The sequence below is a fragment of the Tachypleus tridentatus genome, chromosome 6 (genome assembly GCF_004210375.1).
Source record: "Tachypleus tridentatus isolate NWPU-2018 chromosome 6, ASM421037v1, whole genome shotgun sequence".
Classification (NCBI taxonomy): Eukaryota; Metazoa; Arthropoda; class Merostomata; order Xiphosura; family Limulidae; genus Tachypleus; species Tachypleus tridentatus.
The window spans coordinates 89,084,660-89,112,574 of NC_134830.1; the positions used below are offsets into that span (position 1 = coordinate 89,084,660).

The 27,915-nt window shown below is 31.4% G+C and overlaps 1 protein-coding gene across 2 annotated transcripts; it reads left to right on the forward strand.

The window, feature by feature from the left end:
- Window positions 1–3,321: 3,321 nt before the first annotated feature.
- LOC143253005 (WD repeat domain phosphoinositide-interacting protein 4-like) lies at window positions 3,322–26,850 on the forward strand. 2 transcript variants are annotated; one of them, XM_076506037.1, is made up of 11 exons: window positions 3,322–3,381; window positions 11,711–11,785; window positions 12,503–12,607; window positions 14,290–14,377; window positions 16,212–16,306; window positions 16,685–16,770; window positions 17,797–17,919; window positions 18,695–18,780; window positions 19,797–19,898; window positions 20,116–20,234; window positions 25,052–26,850. In XM_076506037.1, exons 2-11 carry the CDS (start codon window positions 11,728–11,730, stop codon window positions 25,159–25,161), a joined length of 972 nt encoding a protein of 323 aa, XP_076362152.1. In that variant the 5' UTR covers window positions 3,322–3,381; window positions 11,711–11,727; the 3' UTR covers window positions 25,162–26,850. The 2 variants fall into 2 exon arrangements, with proteins under 2 accessions (XP_076362152.1, XP_076362151.1); XM_076506036.1 differs by having other exon boundaries at window positions 3,329–3,523.
- The last annotated feature ends 1,065 nt before the right edge of the window (window positions 26,851–27,915 follow it).

Here is a 27,915-nt window from a genome sequence, read left to right on the forward strand (position 1 = left end):
AATGTTAGCCTAAGTTCATATATAAACATTTTGTAGGTACCATATTTTCACTGGCGAATCCTTATTCGGCTTTGCACTGTGAAATGTTTATCGTCTCGTTAAAAAGAATTATACGACGGTTAGATGAACTGTTATAATACAAATTAAAACCGCATGTGCGTACGAGTATGTGCAATTTAAACTGGCCATGCATTTGTGTGAGTGCATGTTTCTTCAGCTAAAATTTATTCTGCTACCCGAAACTGTACACTGCGTGCAGTATTCACTCAAAGTAGGTCTTGCTGTACATTCATACAGTGACTTATTTATGATTTAGCACTCAACTATGGCCACGTGAACCTTGTAAACTGCCTACCTGCTTGATGTGTTCAGCCCAGCCCTCACTCTTGATGTACGAGTGTGAAGCTGTTCAAGATGGCCATTTACACGTATTTGATAAACATGGAATCATCTAGAATTTTTTATCTGCAGAATACGTTTAATATTGTACAAAGTTTCACTTAGCAGTTGTGTGTTTTTAAATATAACTTACTTTAATCAGAATTGTACATACATGTATATGAACCTATTATATTGAGTGACATTTTGTGAGACGTAATATGTATTTACTACAGACTTAATATTTGTAAATTAACAACATATAACTTGTTTAACCTTCTTTGTTACATGCCTCTACATTTGTTCTGAAAATCCTCGATTGAATGGTGGTATTGCACCACATAACTCATAGGGAGACCAGGTAACAGTGCGTACATGAACATCAGTGTAGATTGATGGATGTTGAAGCTCAGTTTTACACTCTGACTCCAAATCAAATTCTAAGCTTTGTGTTCAGATATACATGTGACATCCAGTGCTTGTAACCTAGACAAATGAAACATTATAACCTATTGATGTTTAATTATGTCTTATGTGTTAATAATTTTATTATTGTTAGGGAACTCAACCAAATGCCATTCTTTACTATCCCCACCTAAAGATTTCTGCATCACATCCTGTTGCTTGCTGTAGGAATATATGTAATTTTCTTTTCAAATATAATGTTTGCATATATAAATAAATCGTTTATTTTATTATTTAGTGTGTATAGTCCTGTTTAAGTTTACTGTTATTAACTTATAACTGTGTGTGTACATGTATCTTGTTGGTCTATAAGCCTATATTACATAAGAGCTTAATAGTAAATAGTGGTAAAGATTACTTAATCCTACAGGCCAGGTGGTTAAGGTGCTCGAGTCGTAACCTGAGGGTCGCAGGTTCGAATCCCTGTCACACCAAACATTAGTTTGGTCGTGGGGGCTTTATAATGTTTTGGTCAATCCCACTATTCCGTTGGTAATAGAGTAGCCCAAGAGTTGGCGGTGGGTGGTGATTACTAACTGCCTTTCCTAAGTAACTTTGCGCGAAATTCAAACTAAACAAGTAAATGTTGTCTTACTTTTCAATCAATGCTTTCTTTTAGCTAGACTGTCGCATACTTCGTTTCTTTAACTCTTCGTTGATTTTGCAAAGTCTGTATTGCATACATTGGAAAGCATTTAAATACGAGATGTAAAACTTTAACATCTTGAGAAAATTTCGCGGGTTGTGATGTTTGACAATAATATGTAATTAACCTACTTCGTGTCATTGCTCGCAGCGCCTAGATGCCGAAATTTATTGCTGCAACCCATTACATATAAATATGTAGATGACTGTGTGATCATATTGTTGACTGTCGAAAAATCGGATGAATTATGGAATGTATGCAGAAGATGGGTATGTTTTCAACATGCAATATTACCTCACATCGGGTTGTTTTTTTTTTTTTTCAATGAAAAATAAACCGCAGAACTACTATCAAGGTACACGATTGTCATATAAAGAATAATTGTAACTAGACAATGTGACATGGACTACAAGGACATGATAAGATTTCAAGATCGTAGTATTATAACGTACTCAAAATTATGTATTTATTGCTACATGAGATATTGAATTGTATCAGCTTCAATCGGTTCAAAAGTAACTGATTTATTCTATGTTTAAATAAAATGCATTAAACGTTTTGTATTCTCAGCTAATTTCTTTGAAGTGGATACCAAGTACTGTTATCCAAAAATAAAATTTTCTAAAAGAACAGTGGTGGCGCCAGGATATTTTCCTTGGGAGTGCTGAGGGGGGGGGGAGGCTGAGGTAAACTGTGGAGGGGCTTCCCAAAATGCCATTAATATGAAGTATAGATGGTAAATTATAATAATGTAAATACCAAGGTACATTTCAGAAAGGTGTGCTATTTTGAACTGCGTTTTCAATGCAATTTTCATTGGAAACTCATACTATGGTTAATAATTCATTATTACAAATTAGAAATAATCTATTTATAAAAATATGCGTATATGTAAAAGATGAAGCTCACCCAAATTCCACCCAAGGTAATACATAATAATAAGAAAATCAAGATTAACTTAGATTGAACATTTAATATACCATTAAGAGTAAAGCTACAAATAAAAAAAAAAACAACATAAAGACAGTTTACATAGCGGAAACGAATTATCCCCTGTGAAGTTAATACACTCTTAGGAAAAGTAAGGTCACTATCAGGCTAACTATCTTTCATCATGTTGTGTTTATAGTCAATATTACTTCAAAGCAATGCGCCTGTTATGTTGTAACTTGAAATCAACGTGGTTGTCTAATCGTCGTCAAAGCTCAAGATAGAATGGCATTACACAGGGAGCGGCAATACAGCGCATGAGTTTCAGTGCATTCAGTACGTTGCTATGGGATGCATGACACATACTTCTGTCTTAATGAAGACGTTGAGTTCTACAGATCTATCTCTTTGCTATTAATTGTTAAGGAACAACGACGATTGTGTTTTCCATATTTTATGAATATATGTAGGTAACAATATTGGGGGCTGGGGGCTTGGCTCATTTTGGGGGCTCAAGCCCTCCCCCCAAGCCTTCCTTGGCGCCGCCACTGTAAAAGAATAAAAACTCTGATTATGAAAGGTTTGCTACCAAGTCTTTATTATTTTGTATGAGAATTCTGATTATATTTAATACGCATAGCAATTCATCACTTGTAGGTAAGTAATATAATTCTTTTATATAATTTCCCCTCCGTGGACTCAGCAAATAGCCCGATGTGGCTTTGCTTTAAGAAAACACACACACAGTCTCTTTTATATTAAAAAAAATCATTAAACAATTATATTAATATGAATATATCTTGTACTGCTGTAGGAGATTTTCCAGTTATCCTTGTTATTTGTAACATATTTCACAATTTATAATTCATAAAGTAAGTTTTTTGGTAACAGATTTATCCGATAGATGTCACATATTTACTACGTTGTTTACCAAATCATCTGTTGATGTGATAATAGTGAAGGTAATGTTTTAATATAAGCGTAACATTTTTCGAATAATTAAATTAACAAAAAAGTTTAATTTCCTAGGAAAGTGAAAGGGGTTTAACATGTATAGTCATAGTCAAGAAGCTGTAATTGCTTTGAGTTTCAATCAAGATCATGGTAAGAATTTGGTTTGGACTGGACATTGTTGCTTAAGTTAGTATTTGGAAATAAGTGGAACTGAGTTAGATAAACGTGAAAATTTCACTTTGTTATTTTAGATTTACACTGTTACAATAGATATATTTTGAACTGATTTAAGTAAGTAAATATAATAAAATGCTATATATAGTTAAACTGAAGTTTAGAATACCCAAGACACTAGAGTAATTTATTTCAGGCTTAGTTCAGTAGTTGTGATTTGCGTGTGTGCGTGTTATAATAAAATCGACATTTTCCACCATTTCAATGTTGAACTTCTGAAGCATAGGTTGGGCCTGTGCAACGAATTAGAAACACGAGTCTAATCACAGCTGAGACGCTTGCAACTTGCTGTTAATACAGATTCAAATTTGATGTTGATATTAGATGCTACTTAAAGTGAGACCATTTCATTTTAACTTAAATTTTGATATGCACGTTAAAAGAGAATAAGTTTAACAAGAAGGATCAAACGTAATTGGCTTAATAGAGAAATAAAAAGGAGATAAATGCCATAAGATTAAGAACTTTAAATTACATGGGTGGATGAAAGATTATACAGAACTGTAGGAAAGGTATGGAGTTTATTAAAGAAAAAACATCTAGGAAATCAAAATGATTCTTATTCAGTTAAATCTAACAGCATGGATTTTCTTTAAAAATGTTAGAGGTCAGCAAAATGTTTTTTTTTCTCTAATTTTCAGTAGGATTGCTTAGATAGGTCACACAGTCTCCTGTTATTAATGCTATGAGCATCAATTAAATCAGTTAATGTAAAATAACCAGCCAAAGTTACATTTAAATTAATTTCATGAACACAATCAATTAATGAAATTAATGTTTCTGGTCATTGCTATTGTCAATTATTCCAACTGTTAAAGTAATTGCAATATTGCCATTATTATTTATTATTATTTTTCAATTAATTCAAGATTGTTCAGCTTGATCAGACTTGCAAAAATGATAAAGTAATCAAAATGTTGTCATTATATTATATTTTTCTTATGTCAGCTATTCAAGTGTTATGTGTGAATATTGAATTAGTTGAATGTAATCAATTAATAATTCTGATGATTTATTAATTAACAAATTCCACAAATTGCCTAGCTGTAGCTGCTACCCCTAGAAATTAAAAGTATATTCACAATCTATATATTATATAGTTTGATTTTTATTTCAATTTTATTCAACAGTTTCTCACAAGTTATTAAGTTTTCATACAAATTAATGCAAAATACTGAATGTAGGTATAAAGATGCAATCGTTTTTCTTTTGGGACAGTAATTTAGATACTGACTTTAACACTCATACTATTTAGATTTATTAGTGTGCGTACTGTAATGAACAATGATGATTTCAATTTTTCACAACAAAAGTTGTGAAACTTTAGTTATCTAAAAAATGTTTTTCTAATTTTAGTATCTACATTACTTAACATAAATGGGTTATGATATTTCTTGATTATATATACAATATATCTATCTGTCACAGTATCTATGATAGTGCTTTGACAAATTTGAATGTGTGGCATTATTTATAGTATTTACTTCACAATTTTATTTTACATGGTTGTACTTTATTATTTTATTCTACTGGCTTAAATATAAAAAAAAAGAAACATTTTATAATTTATAATTTTACAGTAAAACATATTTGTCTTTTACTGACACTGTACTATCATATTATGCCTTATATATTAGTAATATTATGCTTTCTGTGGTCAAATTACAAATATTCACATATCTTATATTTAAAGTTTCGGTTTTGTTGTAAGAGAATTATAATGTATATATTTAAAAATCTTGCCATTAAATCTATTTTAATCAGTGTTTTCACAAGAAATTTTAGGAATTAAAACTTGTATTTAAATTTTGTTTGTATATTTCAGATTTTAACAGTGATTTATGAATGTTGATTGTTAATTTTGACTCTGAATATGTTATAAATGGCATGTAAGGCCCATGTGTTACAGATAAAACCTAAAAAATGTTTGATACAGGAATATTTTATGAGGATACATTTTCAACATTTCTTTGATATTTCATCATAAGAACATCTGTATTTATCAAATGCATAGTAAATATAGGTCTTGTGTGTTGAGCTCATCATAATCTACAGACAACAAGGACCATTTGGTTATTCAAGGTTGTCCTCATATACTTATCATTGAAAAATAATAAAACATTTTAACCTACTTGACTCTTTATTTTTCAGGAAATCATCAGTTCTCCTCGTAAACTGATATGAAAAGTTATCAGCGGAGTAGTCAAGGGGGGCAGGTAGGGTGGGGTTAAACCCCCTCATGGACCCAAACTTTTTAGACAAGTTCAGTTGCTACCTGTGAAGTTTCATAAAAATCTGTGATTGCATGGCAGATAATTTCACACACAACAAATGATCAAATGCAAATTTCTGATTGAACACTCTTTTAATACAGCAAGTTTTGTCAGAACTAGAGAAATACAATCGAATATCTATGAAAGGCTCAAACACCTGTTCGTTCTTGCCAGGACATCTACAACACAGTTTGGTTCAAGTTTAATATCATGGTGAAAGTATAATGAGGCCAGGCCATCCAATCGATTTTCAGTCTTGGTATTTCTCAAATACGTTTTGAGTCTTCTGAGAGCTGAAAACGAACGCTCCACTGAGCTTGTTGACACAGGCAGTGTGGCAAATACTTTCAACAGTCAAGAAATGACTGGTAACATTTCTGCATTGCACATTGCATATATCACATTTTTTGGTCTGTTGTTTGCAAGTGATTTGTACCAAACCCTAAGTTCACCTACTGCAGCTAGTGAAGTGCTGTCAATGTCAGCCTTGTATATATTGACCAACTCGTTAATTTGGTCACATTGTTGTGCTGTAGGTTCTGACTGTTCTGTGGTAGATCCTGATGGTAGTAGACACATGAAGTTTGTAAGAAGAGTTTTGTGACTGGAGAGACAGTCACATATTTGTGAAAGAAAGTGATCAATAAATGGTACAAATACAACAAGACGTAAGTACTCCTCAGGGCTAGTGGTTTGTGGGTTAGCATGGTATATCTGTCTTTTAGCCTGCCTTGGAATTATGATGTCAATTTGAAGCTCACTACACAGAGTTTGAGCCTCAGAGAAAATGTTATTAAATTCATTCACAGTATTATTTCTGAGTGAACAGATTAAATCTTCCACTATTTCTACGTGATGCATCGCAGCACCTAAATCAATGTTCTGTTGCTGCAGTAAGTTGCACAGAGGTAAACTAAAGGAAAACAATTTAGCAATGGTAAGTAGAGTGATGATGAATTCTGGCTGTGTTATAGAACACAACAATTGATTGGCTTGCGTGGCAGAATCTCTGTCTTGCCAACCTGATATGGTCTTAAGGGCATCTGCAACTGCATGGATTAATTCTAGAAAGACAATGACTGAGTCATGCCTCTCAACCCACCTGGTGGGTCAGAGATCTTTCAAACTTTTTTTCGATTCAGGTTCTTTATTCTCCACCGATAGAGCCAAAACGTGCTTTCGTTTAGGTGTATTGAGAAAGTTTTCAATGCTAGAGATTACTCCCATGCAATGTCACACAGGAACTTCTTTACAAGCATCAGAAATTGTCAAGTTTAGGGAATGGGCACTGCAGTGTACATTGGGTGCAAGTGGGAATTTATCAGTTAGGTGTTTCTGGACATCATTGAATTTCCCACTCATAGAGACAGCACCGTCATACCCTTTTCCTCGCAGGTAAGCCATATCGATGCCATATTTTGTCATATTGGTTATGATAACATCAGCCAAGTTTCTGCCTGTCACATCATAAACATATAAATTGCAAAAATTCTTCTCTTATTGCAACAGAGTTGTCATTGGCATGCAGATACCTAACACACAGCAAAAACTGTTCAATGCCAGAGATATCTGTTGTTTCATCAGTTAATATTGAGAAACACTTTGTAGCATTAACCCTGTTGACCAAAGCATCAAGAACATGAGTATTACAGGCACTGATGATTTCATTTTGAATTTGAGGACTCAGATATGTGGCATCTTCTTTGTACTCTTAAGGCTTGCTGAAAGCTTGACATCACCCTTTGCCCTGTAGTACAAAATTGCCTGAAAATTCCCATCATTATTGATGGGCTCCTCATCAGTTTTACCAACAAACATTGGACCAGAATCATATTTTCCCTCAAAGCTAAATCCTGTCTCCCACACAGCATTACAGTATCAATAATAGGCATTAAATATTGCCAGTTCTGTTCAATTTCTTGCTTGTAAGTTGCATCAAGCTGCAAATGCACAGATGAACTTGTGTTTATGACCTGTAGAAAATAGTTAGCTTTTTCTTTGTTGTCTTGGTGGTACTGTTTCAATTCATGTGCCTTGAGGTCTTCAATAGCCTTCTTCCAGTTTGTGTATGGAAATTTCACTAGTTGCTCCAATTTCTGGCTTCCAACACCAGCACTATCAAGAGCAGAAATACAGCAGTACGTACAGAAAGCACCCTTTGCATGTTGACTGTAGAGTAGCCATCTGCACTGTGAAAGCCAATGATGCTGAAAACGCAGCTTTCTTAGACCACATTGGGGAAAAAATTATCACACCCTGGCTTCCAGCATTCTGAAGGAGGCATTTTTTGGTTTCAGCATTCATCTAAAAGAGACAGAAAGACATAGTTCTAATTAAGTTATTAATTAGGAAAAGTTTGTTATGAGAGTAAAATAACCTCAAAGAGAAAGGCTTAGAACTGTACTTCACAGAACAGGCCTAACATCCTGTGGCTGTAGGCCTACAGTCACTAGCAGCAATGAATATTCAGTAAAACTCGTCAGAGTGTTTGCATGATTTTTAATGCAAAATTAATGTAATGAGGAGTTAACTTACCTGTTTATCAATGCTGACATAATCAGAAATGTAATTTCCAGTACCTCAGACTGGAGGTGGTAGTGGCAGCACTGGTAGAAGTCCACAGTGACAACTCTGAAAATTCAGTTGACAATTCTGATTCAACCTGATTGGCTGCAGCAGATTGATTAGGTTCAGCCTCATGGATGCTTTTAAAGAACCCATTCAGTGTCTTTTGCTTTTTCAGGCTTGACATAGTGAATGATTGTTTATCACAACTTCTGTTTGTCAACATCACATTCACAGTACCATTGGTGCCATCTTTAGTGAATCATCCCCTATAAATGGTGCCAATGGTACTAGGTTAGTGCCATAGTGCTGCTAGTCTGTCACAGTGCCACCCACTGTTTATTTTTGAAGTTAATTCTTGAAATCCAAGGAATCTGAACATACACTGTCCATGATATTTAAATACGGATTATAGACACTATATAAATATTTTGCACTCTCCTGAGTGACTATATTTTATATGTTGATGACAGGACTGTAGGCCTACTTTGCTGGGCCTGATAACTTTAAGTTATATATTATACATATAGGCCTATATATTTATTTATGATTTAAAAATAAAACAAACACTTCAGTGTGCCATTCTGAAATTTGCCAAAAAGGTGGTCTAAGAATGCATAATTCAGGCTTTTTTTTTGTTTTTATTAAAAAATTTCCCTAGCATGGCTTCGTGTCTGTGGTGCTTGCATCAAGCACTCAAACTGAAAAAAAACTCCTTCCAATGGCCATTTCTGGCTACACCCCTGTAAATTAGTTACCTTGTTAGAAAAATAAAACTGTCTTAACTGTATCTTGATATGTATCTTTTCCAGATCTTGTGCCTTTTCATTCTGTTATTTTTAGACTATAACATAAAAAACAGACATTAAATCTATCAGTCTCTTAAAGAATCTTATAAACCTCAAGATAAAATGAGTTTAGATCTTAACCTATTCTTATAATTATCATAGTATCCCTCCTTTGAACCATTTTCCAGTAAGTCAGAATCCTTTCCTAGGAAAAGATATTAAATTGCATATAGTATTCTAAGTGAAGCTTAACTAGTAATTTGCATATGGAAATAATTGCTTTTCTTGACCTGTGATAAGTATGCTTATCTACCACTATGCCAAGGTTTTTTTCTTCAACCACATTATTGAATCTGTTCTATCTATATTTTACATGCGATCCATCTTACGATAATCCAAGACCTAAAGCTTTAACCAATTGAATCAAGTCATCTTCTAATACCTCGATATTCTCAGTACAGCTAGAAATTCTTGAGGATCTGACATTATCAATATACTTTACGTATATATCAATTTATACCCCTATCAAACTTGTTAATGTAAATAAGAAAAAGCAAATGCCCAATTATGCAATGATTCCTGAAGCAGTTTACTAATAACAAAGGTCCAGTGTGACTGGAGTGCATTAATAAAAGTATTTTTTATTCTCTCATCCAACAATCCTACAATACAATAAACTAGTCTTTTTCCAACTCTTACTAGTGTAATTTTCAGAGCCAGTCTTTTCTGTGGCATCTTTTGAAAAGCTTTTTTGATTTTCAAACTGTACCAGACTTGTATTCTTTCTATTATCCAATACAGATAACAAGCAGTAGTTTTGAAAGAAAAAAATCTTAAAAATTAGCAAAACATGCTTTCCTGTGAGTGATTTTATTTTGTAAGTTATTTATAGAACTTCTTTAACACTACAGAAGTAAGATGAGCTGTTCTATAGTTTCCTTGGTAATCCTTATCACACATTTAAGTCTCTTCAAAAATGTATATTATGTCTTGTGGAAATGTTATGAAATTATATGTGTAATAATCTTACTTTTGTTCTTAGATTCAATGATGAGGAATCCAATTTTGGAGATGGCTTGATTTGGTAATGAGGAAAATCTTATTATAAATGCATTAGTTTCTACAATATTATGCCATCTTCAGGTACCTTATTGAAACATCATACACATATAATAGTTTTCTTCCTTACTCTGTCAAGCCAACTCCAAATTTATTTTTATATGTTACTTTAATTGCACATGAATTATGTGTATTATTGTATTGTAAAATTTCAATATTAACTATTTGTGTTTGAATTATTTTATCTTCAAACTTCTCCCAGTTTCAGATTTAGAGAGACCAAACATGGCAGGTGGGATTACAATTTTATGGAGAGTTTCTTATATATAGTGTGTGAGGGGGTAGAGGGATAAAACATATTAGGGTGGTCACCCATACATAATGTGCATCTATATGTAGATTGTAAAGAATTCTGAATCAAATGTGTTCTTGTACCCACTAAGGATCTTAGGGTGTTGTGTTTAAAACTATCTAGTAACATCAAACTTGACACAAGTGCTTAGTTACTACAGACAGATGTCCTACAGGGTTTACATTTTTGATGGTTGTAGAAATATTTGGGGATAATGGAGAAGCTTAACTGGGACATTTAGACTTGAGTGTAATGACAGAGGCTTTAGAGTGTGTGTATATTTTATACTAATTTATAATTGTAGCAAAGGAAATGTATAACAAGGGTAGTTGTTTAGCAAGTAATATTAAATAAATATTAATTTAAATATTGATTTTAATATGATATACCAACATTTCTGCGACAGTGGTGATCTGTATTTGTTCTGTTATTTAATTATTATAACTTGAACAATTAAAACATTTCATGAATAATTAATGTAATACTTTATTAAATAAGTAAACCTTTGACACATTGTGGAAGAAACCACCTAATATATCTGTAAAGATACTCCTTAGTATTCTCTTAATTTAACAATTACCACTTAACATGTTTCCTTGTAAGAAGTAAAATGACCTATTATTTACTGTACATACAATACAATATTTGTCCCCTACTTTTCATGCAATATGTTTATGAATAAGTATTTCAAAATTTTCATTAGCTATGAAACAGTTATATAATTTTTATTGTAATAATGAAATTACATGGGATTGTAAGCACTAATTTTGTGTTTAGAGCTAACTTAAATAAACTAATAAAAAAAGAGATGATTGGAATATTATTATTGAAACCCAAATTTCCAGACAAGAAGACCAAACTGCACCTGTCTTAATCTAACCTGTAAACATACTTTCCAATACATAACCACATATAGAAAGCAACTTACTTTTTATTTGATTGCAGAAGTCTTTCATATATATATATATATATGTGTGTGTGTGTGTATATATATATATATCTGTTAGTGTATTTGCTTATGTTGGTAAAGAAAATACTGCATTGTTTCTTGTATTTGTTTGTTCAGGGTGTTTTACTTGTTCTATGGAAGATGGACTGAGGATATATAACCTAGAACCATTATCAGAAAAAGCTCATCTGGGTAAGGTATTTTCCTAGGGTCAGGTTTATATATAAATTGTTTATCAACTTTTTGCACTCTGTGTTATTAGTGTAAATATCATTGTCATGGTCCTAGACATTGTAGTATCTATAAAACTGCCATTGGGACTCGTACCTACCTTAAGTCTGTTTTAAACATGTTTTTCTAAATTACTTATTCATCAAATTGCATGTGGTTTCATAACTTTCTTGGCCACAGCTTCCCTAACACCATATAAGTTGAAAAAGAATCTCAACAAAATATGCCATTAATACTACCAGTAATGTCACTGAAATTCCCAGTGTATTTCATGTATAAAATAAGTGGTTTCATCTAGTTTTTTTATGTCAGTTCTTTACACTTTTTAGTGTAACAGGAACAAAAGATAGTTACTCAGTGTATAAACTCCACCAATAATGAATATAGTATAAGAATATGTGAGTAATTTTAGGATTAAATAATTTGCAAGTTTTCTGCTTAACTTTTAATAACACAGTGTATTCATTCAATAAAACAGTTTTTAATAGTAAATGTTTACAAATACTTTTGAATTATATAAAAGCATTTTGTTTTTAAAAATAAAAAACACAAAATTGAATCAATTTAAGGATTTTGTTCTTACTTTTTTGTATTTTTGATATAGTTTATAAATTGAAAAAATCATATTTTTAACATATATTTCTAATATAGTATATATACATATTTTTTTCACCCCAGATGTCTCTGTAGTTGGCAGTATTGGTATTTGTGAGATGCTGCATAGGACTAATTTGTTGGCCATTGTTGGTGGAGGGTCAAGACCTAAGTTTGCTGAAAACACTGGTGAATTTTTCTTTGATTGCAATTAAATTTAAATGAAAATTATATGTATATTTTGTTTCAAAGAAGCTATTCTGTGTTTTTTTTTCTTTATAAGTACTTGCAGCAGTGATACATTATTCAAAGTCACGTGAGTTAAATAAGTTGTATTTACCGACATTTTTATAATCATCAGGTGACAACGTAATTGTGGTTTTTGTATTTTTCTTCTAATACACCATAATTATAGAAATTCTTTCATTTACGTGACTAATGTAAATTTATGAGTTCTAGTAAAGTTTCTTGTTTTTTTCTCAAGTTAAATGCTCTTTAATACTTTTTTATTAGTCAAAGAGAGCATGCACTCTGTGTAAAAGCTGTTTTTTTTAATGTAATAATTAGAATTAATATTAGAATAATGTTGGAATCACTATTATAATGTTATAGATGAGTTACAAAAATCTTCTTGTACCATTAGGTTCTAAGTGTATTTTACAATAGGCTGTAACTTGTTGCTGTTTCTTCAACAACAGTTAAATTTTTAAAATATTATCCCTGTCTCAGTGATGACCATTTTGACAAGTGAGTCACACACTGTATATCAATGGTTTTCATCCATTTTTCCTACTGAAGACCAGTTGTTAATTTATACCAAAATTTTGTGGATTACTTCATACAATATTTAATTTCTTAAGTACTTTTATATTACATTGTAAAATGATATCCTTCAAGAGCTATATTTTGAGGCACATGATCTTGTGTACTGCTGTTGTGTCACATTGTGCAACTCCTTGTCTTTTAGAGCCTATTTTCTGCTCTGTAGGCATTATATAGCTTGCCTGACCATGATGTCCTTTGGGTATCAGTGAGACATTGACACACTTAATGATCTTTGTTTGAATGCACTTAGTAGCATTTCTGTATGCAGAAGTATTAAGTCATGATTGATGCTTTAACCTGTTCAGTGCCGTAGACGAGATAACTTGTCCAAGCCGATCGATAACACAGTGCCACGGATGAGTTAATTCGTTCTCAATACCTAACTTCAACGCTAGATGTCAGAACCATACATGCATTTGACCTACTTACAAATTGTTTCACTTTCGATCCAAAATGGTGTCACGAAAAAAGTTACAAAATGAAGAAGCATTAGAATTGTATTGTAGCAGCTGAAATACTTGGCAGTCAACAGGTTAATAGCAGTTAATGATAAAATGCTCTCCCAATGGCTCAGCAGTAAATCTGCAGATTTGTATTGCAAACAGCTGAATTTTGAAACCTGTGGAGAGCACAACACAGCTAATTGTAGTAACATTTTGCATAACTATAAACAAACAAATGAAAACTAATGATAAAAAAATACATTTGGTTTAAATGTTTAGATTAAGGAAATTGACATAGAAATTCTGTTTGAGACAGTGCCTTACCTGATGAACCACCACTGCCCTTCAAAATTTGTTAAATATAATGATCATATAATTAGGAAATATGGTATATAGCAGATTCAGAAATCATTAAATACTTTATTTTTCACCAATAAATTTAGAAAAATCACATTAAAATATGTAGTATATGAGAGGTAGTGTTTTTGAACTTAGAAATGTTATTGTGTATTATTACTAGCCTCATGAATGTATAAGTTATGAAATGAACTGCTGAATTTAAAATTCACGTAATGATAATAATCATCAACCTTCTTTTACTAGTTTTGATCTGGGATGATCTAAGTAAAAAGTTTGTGTTAGAATTCACCTTTACTTCACCAGTTCTGGCAGTTTGCATGAGAAGAGACAAGTAAGTAAGCCAATACAAATACCAGAAATTACAATCTACTCAAACTGCAAGAATGTTGTTATGTATATTTTATATCCTGATAACCAACCAATATCCATAGTTCTGAATTAACAAGCAAGACTTAAGTGTTACTACTTAACAGCTGATTCATAAAAAAGGCACCTTTTTTCTCACGTTTTGACTGACTTTTTAAAGTTAATTTACTACGCTATTGTATTTTAGTTTGTAACATTTATGTAAATTATAGATATGTGTAAGATATGAAAACTGCTTTAAGAAAAATTTTGATGTGCCTTTTGGTCATGGATATATTGTCCTCCAAAGATGAGACCTTTGCCAAGGTATTCATCACTTTTTCAGATCAGAAGGTACTGGATATAGATGTAAATGTAGATTAAATGCTAAATGAATATAATAAGGTATGATATGTTTATTTGAGGTCAAAAATGAGTATGTAATGTTAATGTAAGCAAAACAATAAAAACCATGTGTTCAGTACAAAATATATGGGGAGTTTATTATCTACTGTGGTTAAACAGTAGAAAAAATGTACTGTTAAATAAATGAAATATGCATTAGACTTTCACATTAGTAAGTTTACAACTCATCTTACAAGACATTTAATCATTTTTTTTGTTGGGAAAAATTCGTTAGTTAGGTTTTTTCAGTTAAATGGCTGCTTCTGAAATATCAATGTTTCTCAACAGCTGTATGATACACTTCAACACCTAACCCTTGATAGCACATACTTAGATTGGAAGTTTGCACTAATAAGTATACTAACAAATGAAATTTGTGTTAATGAAAACATGGCAAATTTTTAATTATCTTATTTTAATGCATTGCAAAAATTACTAAGTTGAACTTTTTACAGATTATCTACCTTCTACAAATAAAAGTATCTTATATGTGATATTTATATGAATTTGTAGCATTAGAAATTCAAAAGATTTTGTTATGATAAACTTTCTAAGAAGCAATTAAAAATATATTTCTTGTTGATTTGTATTTTACTACACTCTTTTAAGATTTTCCTATTCCATGATAGGATATACAATGCTAAATTTGGAGGTTTGATTCTTCATGGTGGAGCAAATAATCCAATGTGGATTTGCTTTACAAAAAGTTTATAAAATGTTCCTGTACAGTTTGTATCTTGTAAAGCCAAATTTTAACATTGTTTTAATTCAACAAACATCATACACAGTTTTAGTGAGTTTCCAATTATTAGTGTGCTACAAAAATTAAAAAAAAATGGTAAAGCAAGGTTTTCAAGCTTGAAAAAATTAGAATTGTAATTGTGGTGGAAGTCATTCATAAACGTCATGTTTACTAGAAAAATATCACCAATTTAAGCTTTTATCCTGATCTTGAAGCAAGTCTTGCATTAACTAGAGACTTACTAGTTTATACAGTTGAATAGAAAAGAACTTCCATTACATGTTTAGACTATGACCCCTCAATATTTACATGTGCATATTAGGTTACAAGGTCAAATTATTAGTATTTCATTAAATTCTATTTTTAATTTCCCTCTGGAGTCAGTATGTGTCATTTTATACATAAAAGTGTGGAAGACTGACAAGTTTATTGTGTACAAGTTTTTTATTTAATGTAAATAAAACTTTGTTTTAAGGTTTCAAACTGATACCTGAAGATAACTTGTGCAATAAAATATATTTTTAAGAAAGTGTCAATCCTTCATTTATGCACAAATCATATATGATCACCATAAATTTCTTTTTCTTTTTTAAATTAGAATCATTTCTAGCTTTTTTTTCAGTTTAGTTTGAAAAAAAAAATGTAATCATATACATAACCTTTTTTTCAACAGGCTTTTTATGGTGTTGAAGACTGAAGTCCATGTTTTTAGTTTTCCAAACAACCCAAAAAAACTGTTTACCTTTGAAACTAGAGAAAATCCCAAAGGTGAAAAGACATGTTAATAAAATTAACATTAAAACATTTTGTTTTCAGTGCTGTATTGTATATGTATGTACATATTTTAACTAGTATTAAAATATAAAAGAAAGAATTAAATTTCTAAAATATTTCAAATGCATCGATGCACTGAAAAATTATATACAGTAAACTGTGTCTGTAATGAAAATAACAAAAAAGGTACTAAAAATATTGCTCTTTGTGTTAAGCATGATTAGCTGTTAATGGGTCAAATTTAGTGTTTTATTTTTGTTCCATACATAATTTATAAAATATTTTATTATTGTATTTTTCTTAATGTCTTTAGTGTTACAATATTATGTATTTGTGCTTTTTTATAGAACTTACTGACATTTTTTTCAATAGGTTTATGTGAAGTTAGTCCTTTAGCAAGTTCTGAACGACAGCTGCTAGTATTTCCAGGTCACAAATGTGGTAGTATACAATTAGTGGTATGTTAAGACTACTTTTATCCATTAAATTATGTGATGCAAAATAATTGTACATTTATAGATAATTATGTACCATATCATAATAGTCCATAAACATTCTAAAGCTTCTATTTTAGATAAGTAAGCAACTCAAAAAAAAGTTTTTGTTTCCTTAACATTTTGGCTTTTGCCTGTTTTGAAGACCTTTGAATATTATAGGTTAGAAGTTGATTTCAAAGTAATAGAAACAACAATAATATAGTAGAACAATACTTATTTAAACATGTTGTACCTGTTGTTTGATCAAAATAATAAATTCAGTGTAATTTCTTTTTTAAAGTAATAATGAATACAATAATAAACTAACATTGTATTAGAACAAGTTTGTAAGGGCCAAGTGTTATATCTGTAAATTGAAGAAGTTATTAGATTAAAGTAGAAAATAAATTTTAAATATTCTGTGTATAAAATTATAACAATTGGCCAAAATGTTGATAGGATATGATGTGTTTATTATGCTTTGAGTTGTTATCTTTTGCAAATATGATTTCCATCCTTTAATCAGTACAGAAAACCAAAAAAAACAACAAAAAAACTAAAGCTTAGATGTGAACAGACATAAATTGCAAAACATATTTTTTGAAAGAAGAAATATTAACTATGTTATTTTAATTCTGTGATATTTATTTGACAGAATTTGCAGTGAAACAGAATAATTTTAATTATTTTTGAAGTTCATCATTTATGATAATAGGATTTAAATTGTTCTTCATTAAATCAAAAGCTGTAATTTAATAATGATTAGATATAACTTGTTAAATGAGTATTTTATTTTAAGGCAAACATTAATATTTCAGTTTTCAATTTTCTGTAATGTAAGAAAGAGTTTTACTGTGAACATCTTGTACTATTTTAGTGTATGATGTTTAATTTTAATGTAATTTTCTTCTTTCTTTCACTAACATTTTCTCTAAATTATATAAAGTAAAATTTAAGTTGAAACATTCTACTTGTATCTGTGCATTGAGAAACATATTGTGTCCTCAGGATCTGTCCACCACTGAGCGTGGAATGTCTAGTGCTCCATTCACAATAAGTGCTCATCAGGCTGAAATTGCTTGCATTGCTGTTAATCAACAAGGAACAATGGTTGCTACTGCTTCAAAAAAGGTTTAAATAATGATATAATTTTTAACACCTCAATCAATTATTATAATATGTCTTTAAGATCTTAGAGTCATACTATTGTAATGTGAATAAGAATAATTTTTAAAAACACATTTCCACAACCTTCAGTTATATGTGAACTATATTCTTGCTAGCTTTCAACTTGCATTAGTAATGATAATCAGCCTCAATGTACACCTCTTTTATATTTGTCATTTTACCTCTTAAGAATGATTGCAAAGTAAGTTAAGTTCATACATAAATAAATATGCAAACGATGTTTTTGTATAATATTAGAAACTTTTAACAGCTTTATACTGTTTATATTAATGTTAACTTATATCATTAAAAATAATAATTTTAAGTATCTTAATCTTTACAGGCCTAATATTTATGATCAACATCATGATAGATTAGATAATTCTTTTTCACATTCCTCTTTATTTTTACACATTTTGTATTTCCTAGCTTTCAGCTAGGAGTGAAATAGCATTTGAAATGCATACTTTGTTTGCTACAAGTTACTATCCAACAAAGCTGTCATTCAGTATTGTAACCCATTAACTGGACTAAAATATGAAACCCAAAGTTATTTTGTGTGTGTGTGTCTTAACAAAAAACAAAAAAAACAACAAAGAGAACAAGAACTACATAACAACTTGGAAATGGGTGTTTATTAGGAGTGATGTGTTTTTAAAGTTTAACAAAAAAACTGTGTTATATCTTTATTGTTTTCAAAGGTTTAAGCCATTTCTTTCAATTTTTGTTTTTTTACTAGGGTACTCTAATTAGGGTGTTTGACACAACAAAAAGAACCCAGTTAGTAGAACTCAGGAGAGGAGCAGATCCTGCAACACTTTATTGGTAAACTTTAACATTTTGTTAAAAAATATTTATACTTAATGTTAAAATCAAATGCATAAATAGAGCATTAAGGAGTTTCTTAATCCAACTTTAGTGTAAAGTAGTCTGGTCTGATGAAAAGCATTAAACCGAATGTTACTAGCTTGTATTTTGTAACTTTCAGTAACTTTTATTTTTCGTGTTTGTATTTTTTTTTTTCTTTTTGTGCCCTCATAGTTACCAGTAATATAAATATCTGAGTTTTTAAGTATTTCAAGGTAAATTTATTTACACAGCTTACAGTGCTTTACCAACTGTATCAACCGAAATTTTAAACAAAGAAACTCACTGACTTAGTTTCTTTCTTTAATTATATATGTATAATGCCTGCACATTTTATAGTTGAAATAAATGGGGGAACACAGAAAGTCATTCATTCATACTGAACATAAACTGCTTGAGAAGGATAGTAAGATCTACCTAACATCTTAGAGAGATGTATGTCAGGAATGGATTCTCTCTTTATATTTGTTTCACCAGTTGAGCTCAGTCATGAATGAGATTACTTAAATATACGAAGAAATAAAGTCTCCCCAATAAAACCATTCACCAATAACAGATGTGCAGTACTATATACAATATATATATAAAATGTATGAATGTAAATGTAAAATAATTTATACAAAAAGTAGTATAAGAATAATGGAAGAATCTAGTTAATATCTTGGAAATGGAAGACTCATCAGAAGTGCATTCTATATTTATTACTCATTTATTGCCTTCCTAGCTATTCCTACAAAAGAATGTTTTTTTATTTATGTCCTTGTATATTGGTCATATTATAAACTATTAAGTTTTTAAAATCTACTGTAGTGTACATGTTGATATTAAAACTGTTACCTCTTCCAGTTGTAATTAAACAAATAGTGTGGCAACAGTAAACTCTCACATTAGTTTTATATTTTTTGTCTCATTAACAGTTTGGTCACCAGTGGAAATTAACTATCTTTCAAGCATTATGTATATTTCTTTTTCAGCATAAACTTTAGTCATGACTCAGAATTCTTGTGTGTCTCCAGTGATAAAGGCACCGTCCATATATTTGCTCTAAAAAACACTCATCTGAACCGACGGTCCACGTATGTTTCAGCTTTTAACTAATTCAGCAAATAATACTTTAATGATATGGTGAAAAGTAATTTTATAATGCCAATAAAACCACAAGGTTGTAATAGTTGTTTAATTTTAAAAAAACATTATTTTGGTAACTGTTTATAAATCTGTGAGTAATGTCTGATTATTGGGTAAATGTATGTAATATCCAGTGATATAATTTGTGTTTTGATGACACTACAGCTTTTCAAAAATGGGATTCCTAGGCCAGTATGTTGAATCTCAGTGGGCACTAGCTAATTTCACAGTGGCAGCCGAATGTGCCTGTATATGTGCCTTTGGATCAAAGTCTTCTGTATATGGTAAAATATTTTATTTTATTCATAAAACATTTATATATTAGATGTAATTTTGTAACACAAAAATATCTACAAAATGCTTAAAATAAAAAATGTGTTATTGCATGGTTACATGAACTACCTTATATCAAGTTGAGCTTAGAATAACACTCACACATGTACAGTTCTTTGATTAGAAGCCCCTTGTAATAAGCAATGAAAGTATAAAGGATCTTGTCAAATGTACAAGGATTGGTAAGTCATGATTTCTATGGAAATGGGTCCTTGCATTAGTTTTGAAGTTTAAAAACAAGGGATAAAAGGAAAACTAGTGGTTATGCTTTTAATATTTTTTCTTAAAAAATCCTGTTTTTGTATAACCCTTTTATAGAAACTTAAACATAAAATGAAATATTTCAAAAGCACTTTCAGAGAAGTTATTTTATTACTATTACATGCAAAACTGTTTTAAGTTTTTCAAAATACATCAATGAATCTTTAAACATCTAGTTTTCATGAAGGTCTTATATTTTCAATTTTTACAACCTTTTGTGTAAGATATCTTAGAGTATCAAAGTATTAATAAATGCTTTGACTAAATTGGAAAGAAAAATACTGTATTTTCTCATTATGACACGTATTTCAAGTATAAACTAGTTTAATTTGCTTTAAAACAGGAAGAATACTTCCTCTGAAGATTGTGGTATTCTAAACTAATTGTGCTATTTTACCAAACTTAGAGTAACTTTGCATTTGACTTAAATTTGACTAATGCATCACCACTAGATGTAGTGGCAATGCTTTGACTTTGTGTAACCAAGTGTTTATGTGATGATTTTGTCTACTCATTAATTTGTTAGGTTGTTTGTTCAAGAACCAGGTTTATCATGTTGCCATACCAACAAGCACATTATGGAGACAAACTTATCTATACAAGTTCTCTGTTACAAGACTAGCTTTAGTTGCAAAACATTACATGGGACTTTTTAATGTGTGTTGACTAGGATACTCAACTCTCACAGAAGGCAGATTTGCTTATTTAGATTTAAAAATGTAACTGGAAAGTCTTTAGCATGTGAGCCCTGGGTTATGAATTTCTTACAGCTTGTTTTCCCTTTGTTGGTGTCTCTCAATTTAAGGTTATCAAGCAACCTTATCACGTACCTTCTGCCTTTTCCATTACTGTAGGGTTTTTCTCTCACCTGTCTTTAACATGCTCATCAGTTCCTTCCAGATTCATTGACCTGCTCTTCTGAATTGGGATGTTGATGTAGTACTCCATACTCTTACTTTACCTCTGTTCAAATCCATTTCCTTGTGTTCTTTGTTTCACATGTCCCTTAAGACAGATTTCCTTTTCCTTTTGGCCTGTGGATGGTGGTGGTCTGCTTTGTACACCATTGATGTTATACACATTTTACCACCATGTTTATCTTCTCAATCATCCAGATTGTTCCTTCCTTTCTAATACTGCAGCAGCTTGTCAGGGTAACTTTTCTTTTTGCCTATTTCCCTTTTTTCTATCTCTCATCTCTAGCCCTATCCAAATTTGGGTAGAACTTTATGTCCTGTGCTTTCCTTTTGTTGTTATATTGCCCATATGGCTTTTTTCTTTGGTTCCCATTCACATCTCTCTATCACATGGAAACCCAGTTCATCGAGAGATTTCTACTCCTGTACCCTCACCAGTTGGTTTCATTGTTGATCCAGTTGGCTAATTTCTCCTTGTCTCTTTCCCACCATACTTTGTTCCATGTTGCCTCTCATAAAATCTGACACCAATCCTTTTCCTTCACTTTTCATCTTCACCAGCCTTTGCAAGAAATCCCACAGTCGGGCATGTGGACCAACCCTAAGATATTCACATCCTGCTATTTACATCACATTGCAGTTCTGGGTTCCTCAGGTTTTTGCTTTCTACCTGTTGCTGTACTTTAGACTTTAGTGTGACTCTGACAGTGAGCAAGTCTTTACTAATATTTTCTTTCATGGGCCTGTGCATCATACCTTTATTATATGGATCCTGCTCTATGGTGAGTGGTACCTGGCCAGATATTCTTTAACAATAAGTCTGCACTATATGCCACATTGACTAATGATTTTTTTTTTCCATGGCTTTGCTTGCTAAATTTTGAGATGGGGTTTTTCACAAGATCCCTGTAAGTGAATAATCTCATGATATTTTGCTCTATAAGTATGTCAGTTCTGGACCACACCACCCATGGATTTCATGGGTAAAGCATACAGCTTATAGTTGCCAATCCCTTCCATGCCTTGAGTGAATAAATCAATACGATCTGCTTTTCAAAAGCATTATCTCAGCTAATAACATTTTTTTTAACTCTCAATGCATTTTCACCCCTCTCACACCCCTCTCAGTGGAAGAGTAGGATGGTGGTGTTCTTCTAATGTGTATGAGATATGGCTTCAAAAGGATTTGAATGATTACCTTGCTGGATGATGTGGCCTACTGATACTTTTTATGCAAACACTGAGTAGAGCTTTCAAAACTGCAGTTTACCTCTTTGACTGGAAGCCCTCATCCTACCACAGTGTGAATGTTGATACCCCATGACCTGGTTTTGGATTTAGAGTGAACCAATCAACATAAATCTTTGTACAGGCTTTGGGTTGTCTGTGTTCCTCCCTTGGTTTCTTCCATCTGTGTTATGGGTCACAACAATGGTACATGGGATTGTTCTGGATTTATCCTTGAATATCCCTTGTTCTCTTTTCACAAGGATATTACTGCCACTTGGAAGTTTCTGACATGTTTCATGGTTGGGAAAGTTGATTGCATGCAGCAGATATCCTCTTGATGCTAGATTGACAGTTGAGAACTAATCCTGTTATACCCAGAAATCTGTGTGTTTTTCAATTCCTTGGTTATTGGATTTGAGGTGAAGAGAGTATGATACTCATTGTATCCTCATAAGTATGTCAGTATCCCACAAGATGGTTTTGGATGTAGTTAACATAATGAGTACAGACCATTGCATTCTATCTACAATACATGTTAGGACACATTCTCATTTACCCACTTTCTTCTTGTGGAATTGAATTGCTACATTTTTTCCAGTTGGATCACTTTTTTACTAAATTCTCTCCCACTTGGATGTGCTTCTCTTATTTTGACTCTGTTTTCTTACACATATTTTGCAAAGAGCATATTTAGATAAGTAGTAGTGTGGTTTCCCTCTTCAGATCTGATTCTCTTATATTCAGAGGTATCCTTTGACACTTTCAGGGTGTATGTCTGTTTTTTACTCCTCCTGATCAATGTGGAATTCTAGCTAATCTTGAGAGTCAGAGGAAGTACCATATATGGGGTTATAATTTTCCCATATTGAAAATATATTTTAAATGGGTACTACAATCCATTTACACTTTCCACCCTTTCTTCCCCTAAGTTCTGATGCTATTGTCATCTGCCAGATTTATAAATTATAGTGCAGTAGAGGCATATAGAGGGAGTCACAAGCATCATGTGAGTGTACTATGCTTTTGTTGATGAAATAGTGATGCATGATGTTGAATTGGTCACAAGATGGATACATTTGTATAATTTGATTCTCCAGTAATGGGGTGTGGAAGGCTTATGGCATGCTCAATAAAAAAGTCTTCAGAGAGAGGGCATTATCAAATGGGAATTACCTATCAAAAATACATTTTCTGTATAGGAAAATTATAATGTCCATAAACTTGCACATAATCAATGAATATATTTTTTATAAGTATGGAGAATTAATCATACTTTATAAGAAAAATTTGCAGACACTAATGCAGTAGGTGTCTCCCAGAGCAACATACACACCAGACTTAGTGCTTGCTAGGTTCAATGTAAATACCCAGTGCATATCTCTCACGTCTGTAAAAGGAAGAATATTTGTGCAGTGAAATAGCAAAGAGAAGCAAAATTTGAGGCACACCAATTTCAAACACAACTATCTATAAAATAGTTAACAGCATTATTTTGGGAAAATACATCCACTTAAGCAGTATTCCACCATATTTCAGGACAGTCGCATCTATTTCCTACTTGTCAAGAATCAAATTAGTGCTTGTATCACACACTTTGAAATCCTGCCTATGAATTTACCTAACTATGCATCCATGCACTCGGTGTATGTGGTTTGCTTGAATGTGAACTTGGATCAACATCCACTCAAAGTGTAAGATCCACAGAATGTTTGTCGAGATGTCAGACTAAAACTGACATTTCTGTTCATCTTAAAAGAATATTACCATATAAATTGCAACACTGGGAAATGATGCATAAACATAGTATCAGAATAAGCACATTTAACAATGAAGTAATCCTCCACTAGGGCCTCAGACGATGTTTTTATGAAGTGTGATTAGCCCTCTGTATTTATAGAAATAAGACTTGACTTTTTATAATTAGTTTTTTGCAGCTTCATTACTATTGCCTGTCATTTTTGATGGGGTATATGCTATACCTCTAACACATTGTGACTCAAATATGGCAGAGCAAGTACTACCACCTCACCCTATAATATATCCTAATCTCACATATCATAGCTGACTGAAATAAATTTAGTGAAATGAAGCTTTATCAATAAAGAGGCAGAAATCAAGCATAATGTGATGTAGCACACACTGGCTGTTATTTAGGTAACAATGTTTCTTTTGACTAAGATTGACATTTCTGTTCATATATTTTATTATAAAGCATTCTTTATTGTCAGTGTATGTCACTTGTTTTAAAATATAATTACATTTCAATATTAGTTTTATCTTTAAAATAAATATCATCTGTTAGAACTTGTAATTTTCACAGAATTATTCTTCTCTTCTTTTATACAACCTCCAATGTCTAGCTATATGCGTGGATGGGACCTTTCACAAATATGTCTTTACCCAGGAAGGGAACTGTAACCGAGAAGCTTTTGATGTGTATCTGGATGTCTGTGAAGACAGTGATTTTTAATTTGGTCATTTATGATTTAAGTGTTTATGTAATTAATACTGTACTGTGTTTTTTACTGAGTGTATATTATGTAACTGGGAATAGGACTGCAAGAGCAAAACCAGGGATTTTAGAAATGAGGAATTATTAACTTCATATTTGTTATAATAAAAGAATTTATTGTAGAAATTAAGTGCTTTAAAAAAGCAAACTTCATAAAATGTGAAAATAAGTTTCTTCATCATGACAAAGACCTGTTTGGATACTTAAATCTATAAGTAAAATTGGTCTGTATTTTGGACATCTTAGTTTTTGTTAATTATGTTGAAGAACTAATAACTTGTGAAAAACGTTGTAATAATGAGAACTATAATATACATTGGATAACTGGTACTTAAGTAAAATTAAATAGTTATGTGCTTTTCAGTAAAAATTAGAACCTGTTCAGATTTGTTCTTTTAACTTCACAAATAGTAATTAAGGATTGAAAGACATAAATGGTATTTATCATTTGATTAAAATGACATATCTGTCCATCTTATTGCATTGTGCTTAAATTATTCATATGAAATGATTAGTGGCTTGTTAACTGTAACATTTATAATATGAAGATTGCATTATATAATGAAATAAATGTGTACTCTACAATCACTGTAATTGGCATGTAAATGTTCTGCACCTATGTGAAACTTCCACCTAGTGGTAGTGTACAGTGTTGAAGTGACTTTGTTTTACTTTTTTATTTCTAATGGAGGCTGTATGTAAAGCTTTTATAGTTCATGTTGCAACAACTTATGTTAAACGGGTTTTTGGCATTCTAATATTTTTTTATTTATTCTCTTATAAGAATGAGTAAAAATAAGTCCTCTTGTACTGTAAATCAGGCAGTGGACATGTGAAGTTTCACCAGTTTAAAGCTCTGACCTCTGTACCTTTTGTAATATTTACCTTCCATAATTTTTGTTCTGAAAAGAAAATGTAGTTTATTTAAACAGGGGGAAGATAAGAAATCCTGAATTATGTTCTTATTTCAATACAAAAATGATTTTGAAATAGCTTTCCTAGTATTAGTCAGTGTGATTTTAACCTTATCAATTTCAGCATTCTCTGATGGCAAAAGGACCATATTGTAGACATCAAAGTTTTAAGCCATTTTAGTGGCAATGCAGAATAGATGAATAGTTTTAAAATATATATTTGATGTTTTTGAACAAGTGTATGTGATTATGTTTGTATATTACAAACATGAAAATTGGATTGTAACATTTCAGTATGATCTGGTACTGTAGATAAATAACTAACATACAGCTTAAATAGTTAATTCTTTATACATATATACACAAAAGCATTAAATACATTATGTTGTTGTATATGTTGTTAGTCATACTAAAGGTACTTTTACACATGTTATTCATGTAAATTAATAGTTTATACATTTTAAAGATTAATATTGTATATAGTGGATTAAAGATAATTGTCAGTATAGTTAGGAATTTCACATATATTATTTTGGTTTAAAGAGGCTTTGTGTGAATATTTGTTTCACAAAGTTATCTACAATCTTTACTATGATAGCAGTTGTGTTTAGAATGTAAAAAAAACCTTTGAAAAGTGCTTGTCCATAATTAACTCTATGTATGTTACCAGCTACTGTATAAAGTGGTTATTATTGTCATCGTAAGAGCAAATAAAATAGTTGCTTAAAGTTGATTTTTGCCACAGTTGATCTTGATCAAGCATAGTAAAAATAAACATATAAAAAGTATCCTTTTTACTAGTTTTCATAACTCATAGTATCTGTTTTATTGTGTTATATCATTCTGTGCTTTTCATTTCATTTTAGAAGCCTTATTTTCCTTCTGTACATAAATACTCATCATTAATTCTTTCATTGTAATATGATTTACTTATCACATCCACGTTTGCTCCATAAACAGATTTCAAGCTCAATGGATTTCACTTAAGAAAACATGAAGATCAAACTCCAAATGAAAAAGATAATTTTGAGTCAAATAAGCACAAAGCATAAATTATCTTTTATAACCATAACTCAACTGCTTTTAGAGTTAGGAAAAAACAAAATTCCTTCTTCATTTGGAATTTGTTTGAGCTGAAAAGTTGTTCTTTTTCTGAAAATCATAGTGTTAGAAAAGAAATGCATCATTGATTTCAGTTTCCTAAAATTTTGATTAACAAGCTTAGATGTATGAATTTTCTGCTTAAAGTGGCTGCATTTGTATTTTTTAATTCTTTGTTGCATTTTATAAATGACTAAAATAAAAAATGTTTTCAATAGTAACTAACATTTTTATGATGGTTTAAGAATCCAGGAATTTCTATACGATTTGCAAATAAAAGCTGTTACAGGCAAGGAGTACCATTACAACTGTGTGTGTTGTCTTCTAAGTTAGAAATACACTTTGGACAAAAAAAGTAAAATTTAATTTCGTAGATGATATATGTAGTATATGGTGCTTGAAATTCTGCAGGCTGACCATCAGTGGACACCTTTTTTTTCGTACAGAAACTCCTTGGCAATCCCCCTCGGTGTAGATTCCTGTACATGGTGAGGAGACCTCCCAGGGAAGGTTCTGTTCTTTGAGTTTACCTCCTCTGTGATCTGAACATCCACCCACGTGTTTGCTGTTAGTGGCAACCTGTGAAGGGAAGGAGAGGATCCTAATGGTTGAGGGGTCCAACCCTAACACACCACTTTGGCCTTGAATTCCTGTAGATGGGCAGCCTTGAGGTGGTCCCTTTGGGTCAGTTGGCTGG

Excerpts from the sequence above, each read along its gene's own strand:
- LOC143253005 (XM_076506036.1), top strand. The coding sequence starts at position 3,469 with ATGTATAGTCATAGTCAAGAAGCTGTAATTGCTTTGAGTTTCAATCAA. Across the intron at positions 12,608-14,289 it reads TAAGTTTGCTGAAAACACTG|TTTTGATCTGGGATGATCTA; the intron begins GTGAATTTTTCT and ends TTCTTTTACTAG. Across the intron at positions 17,920-18,694 it reads TTGCTACTGCTTCAAAAAAG|GGTACTCTAATTAGGGTGTT; the intron begins GTTTAAATAATG and ends TTTTTTTACTAG.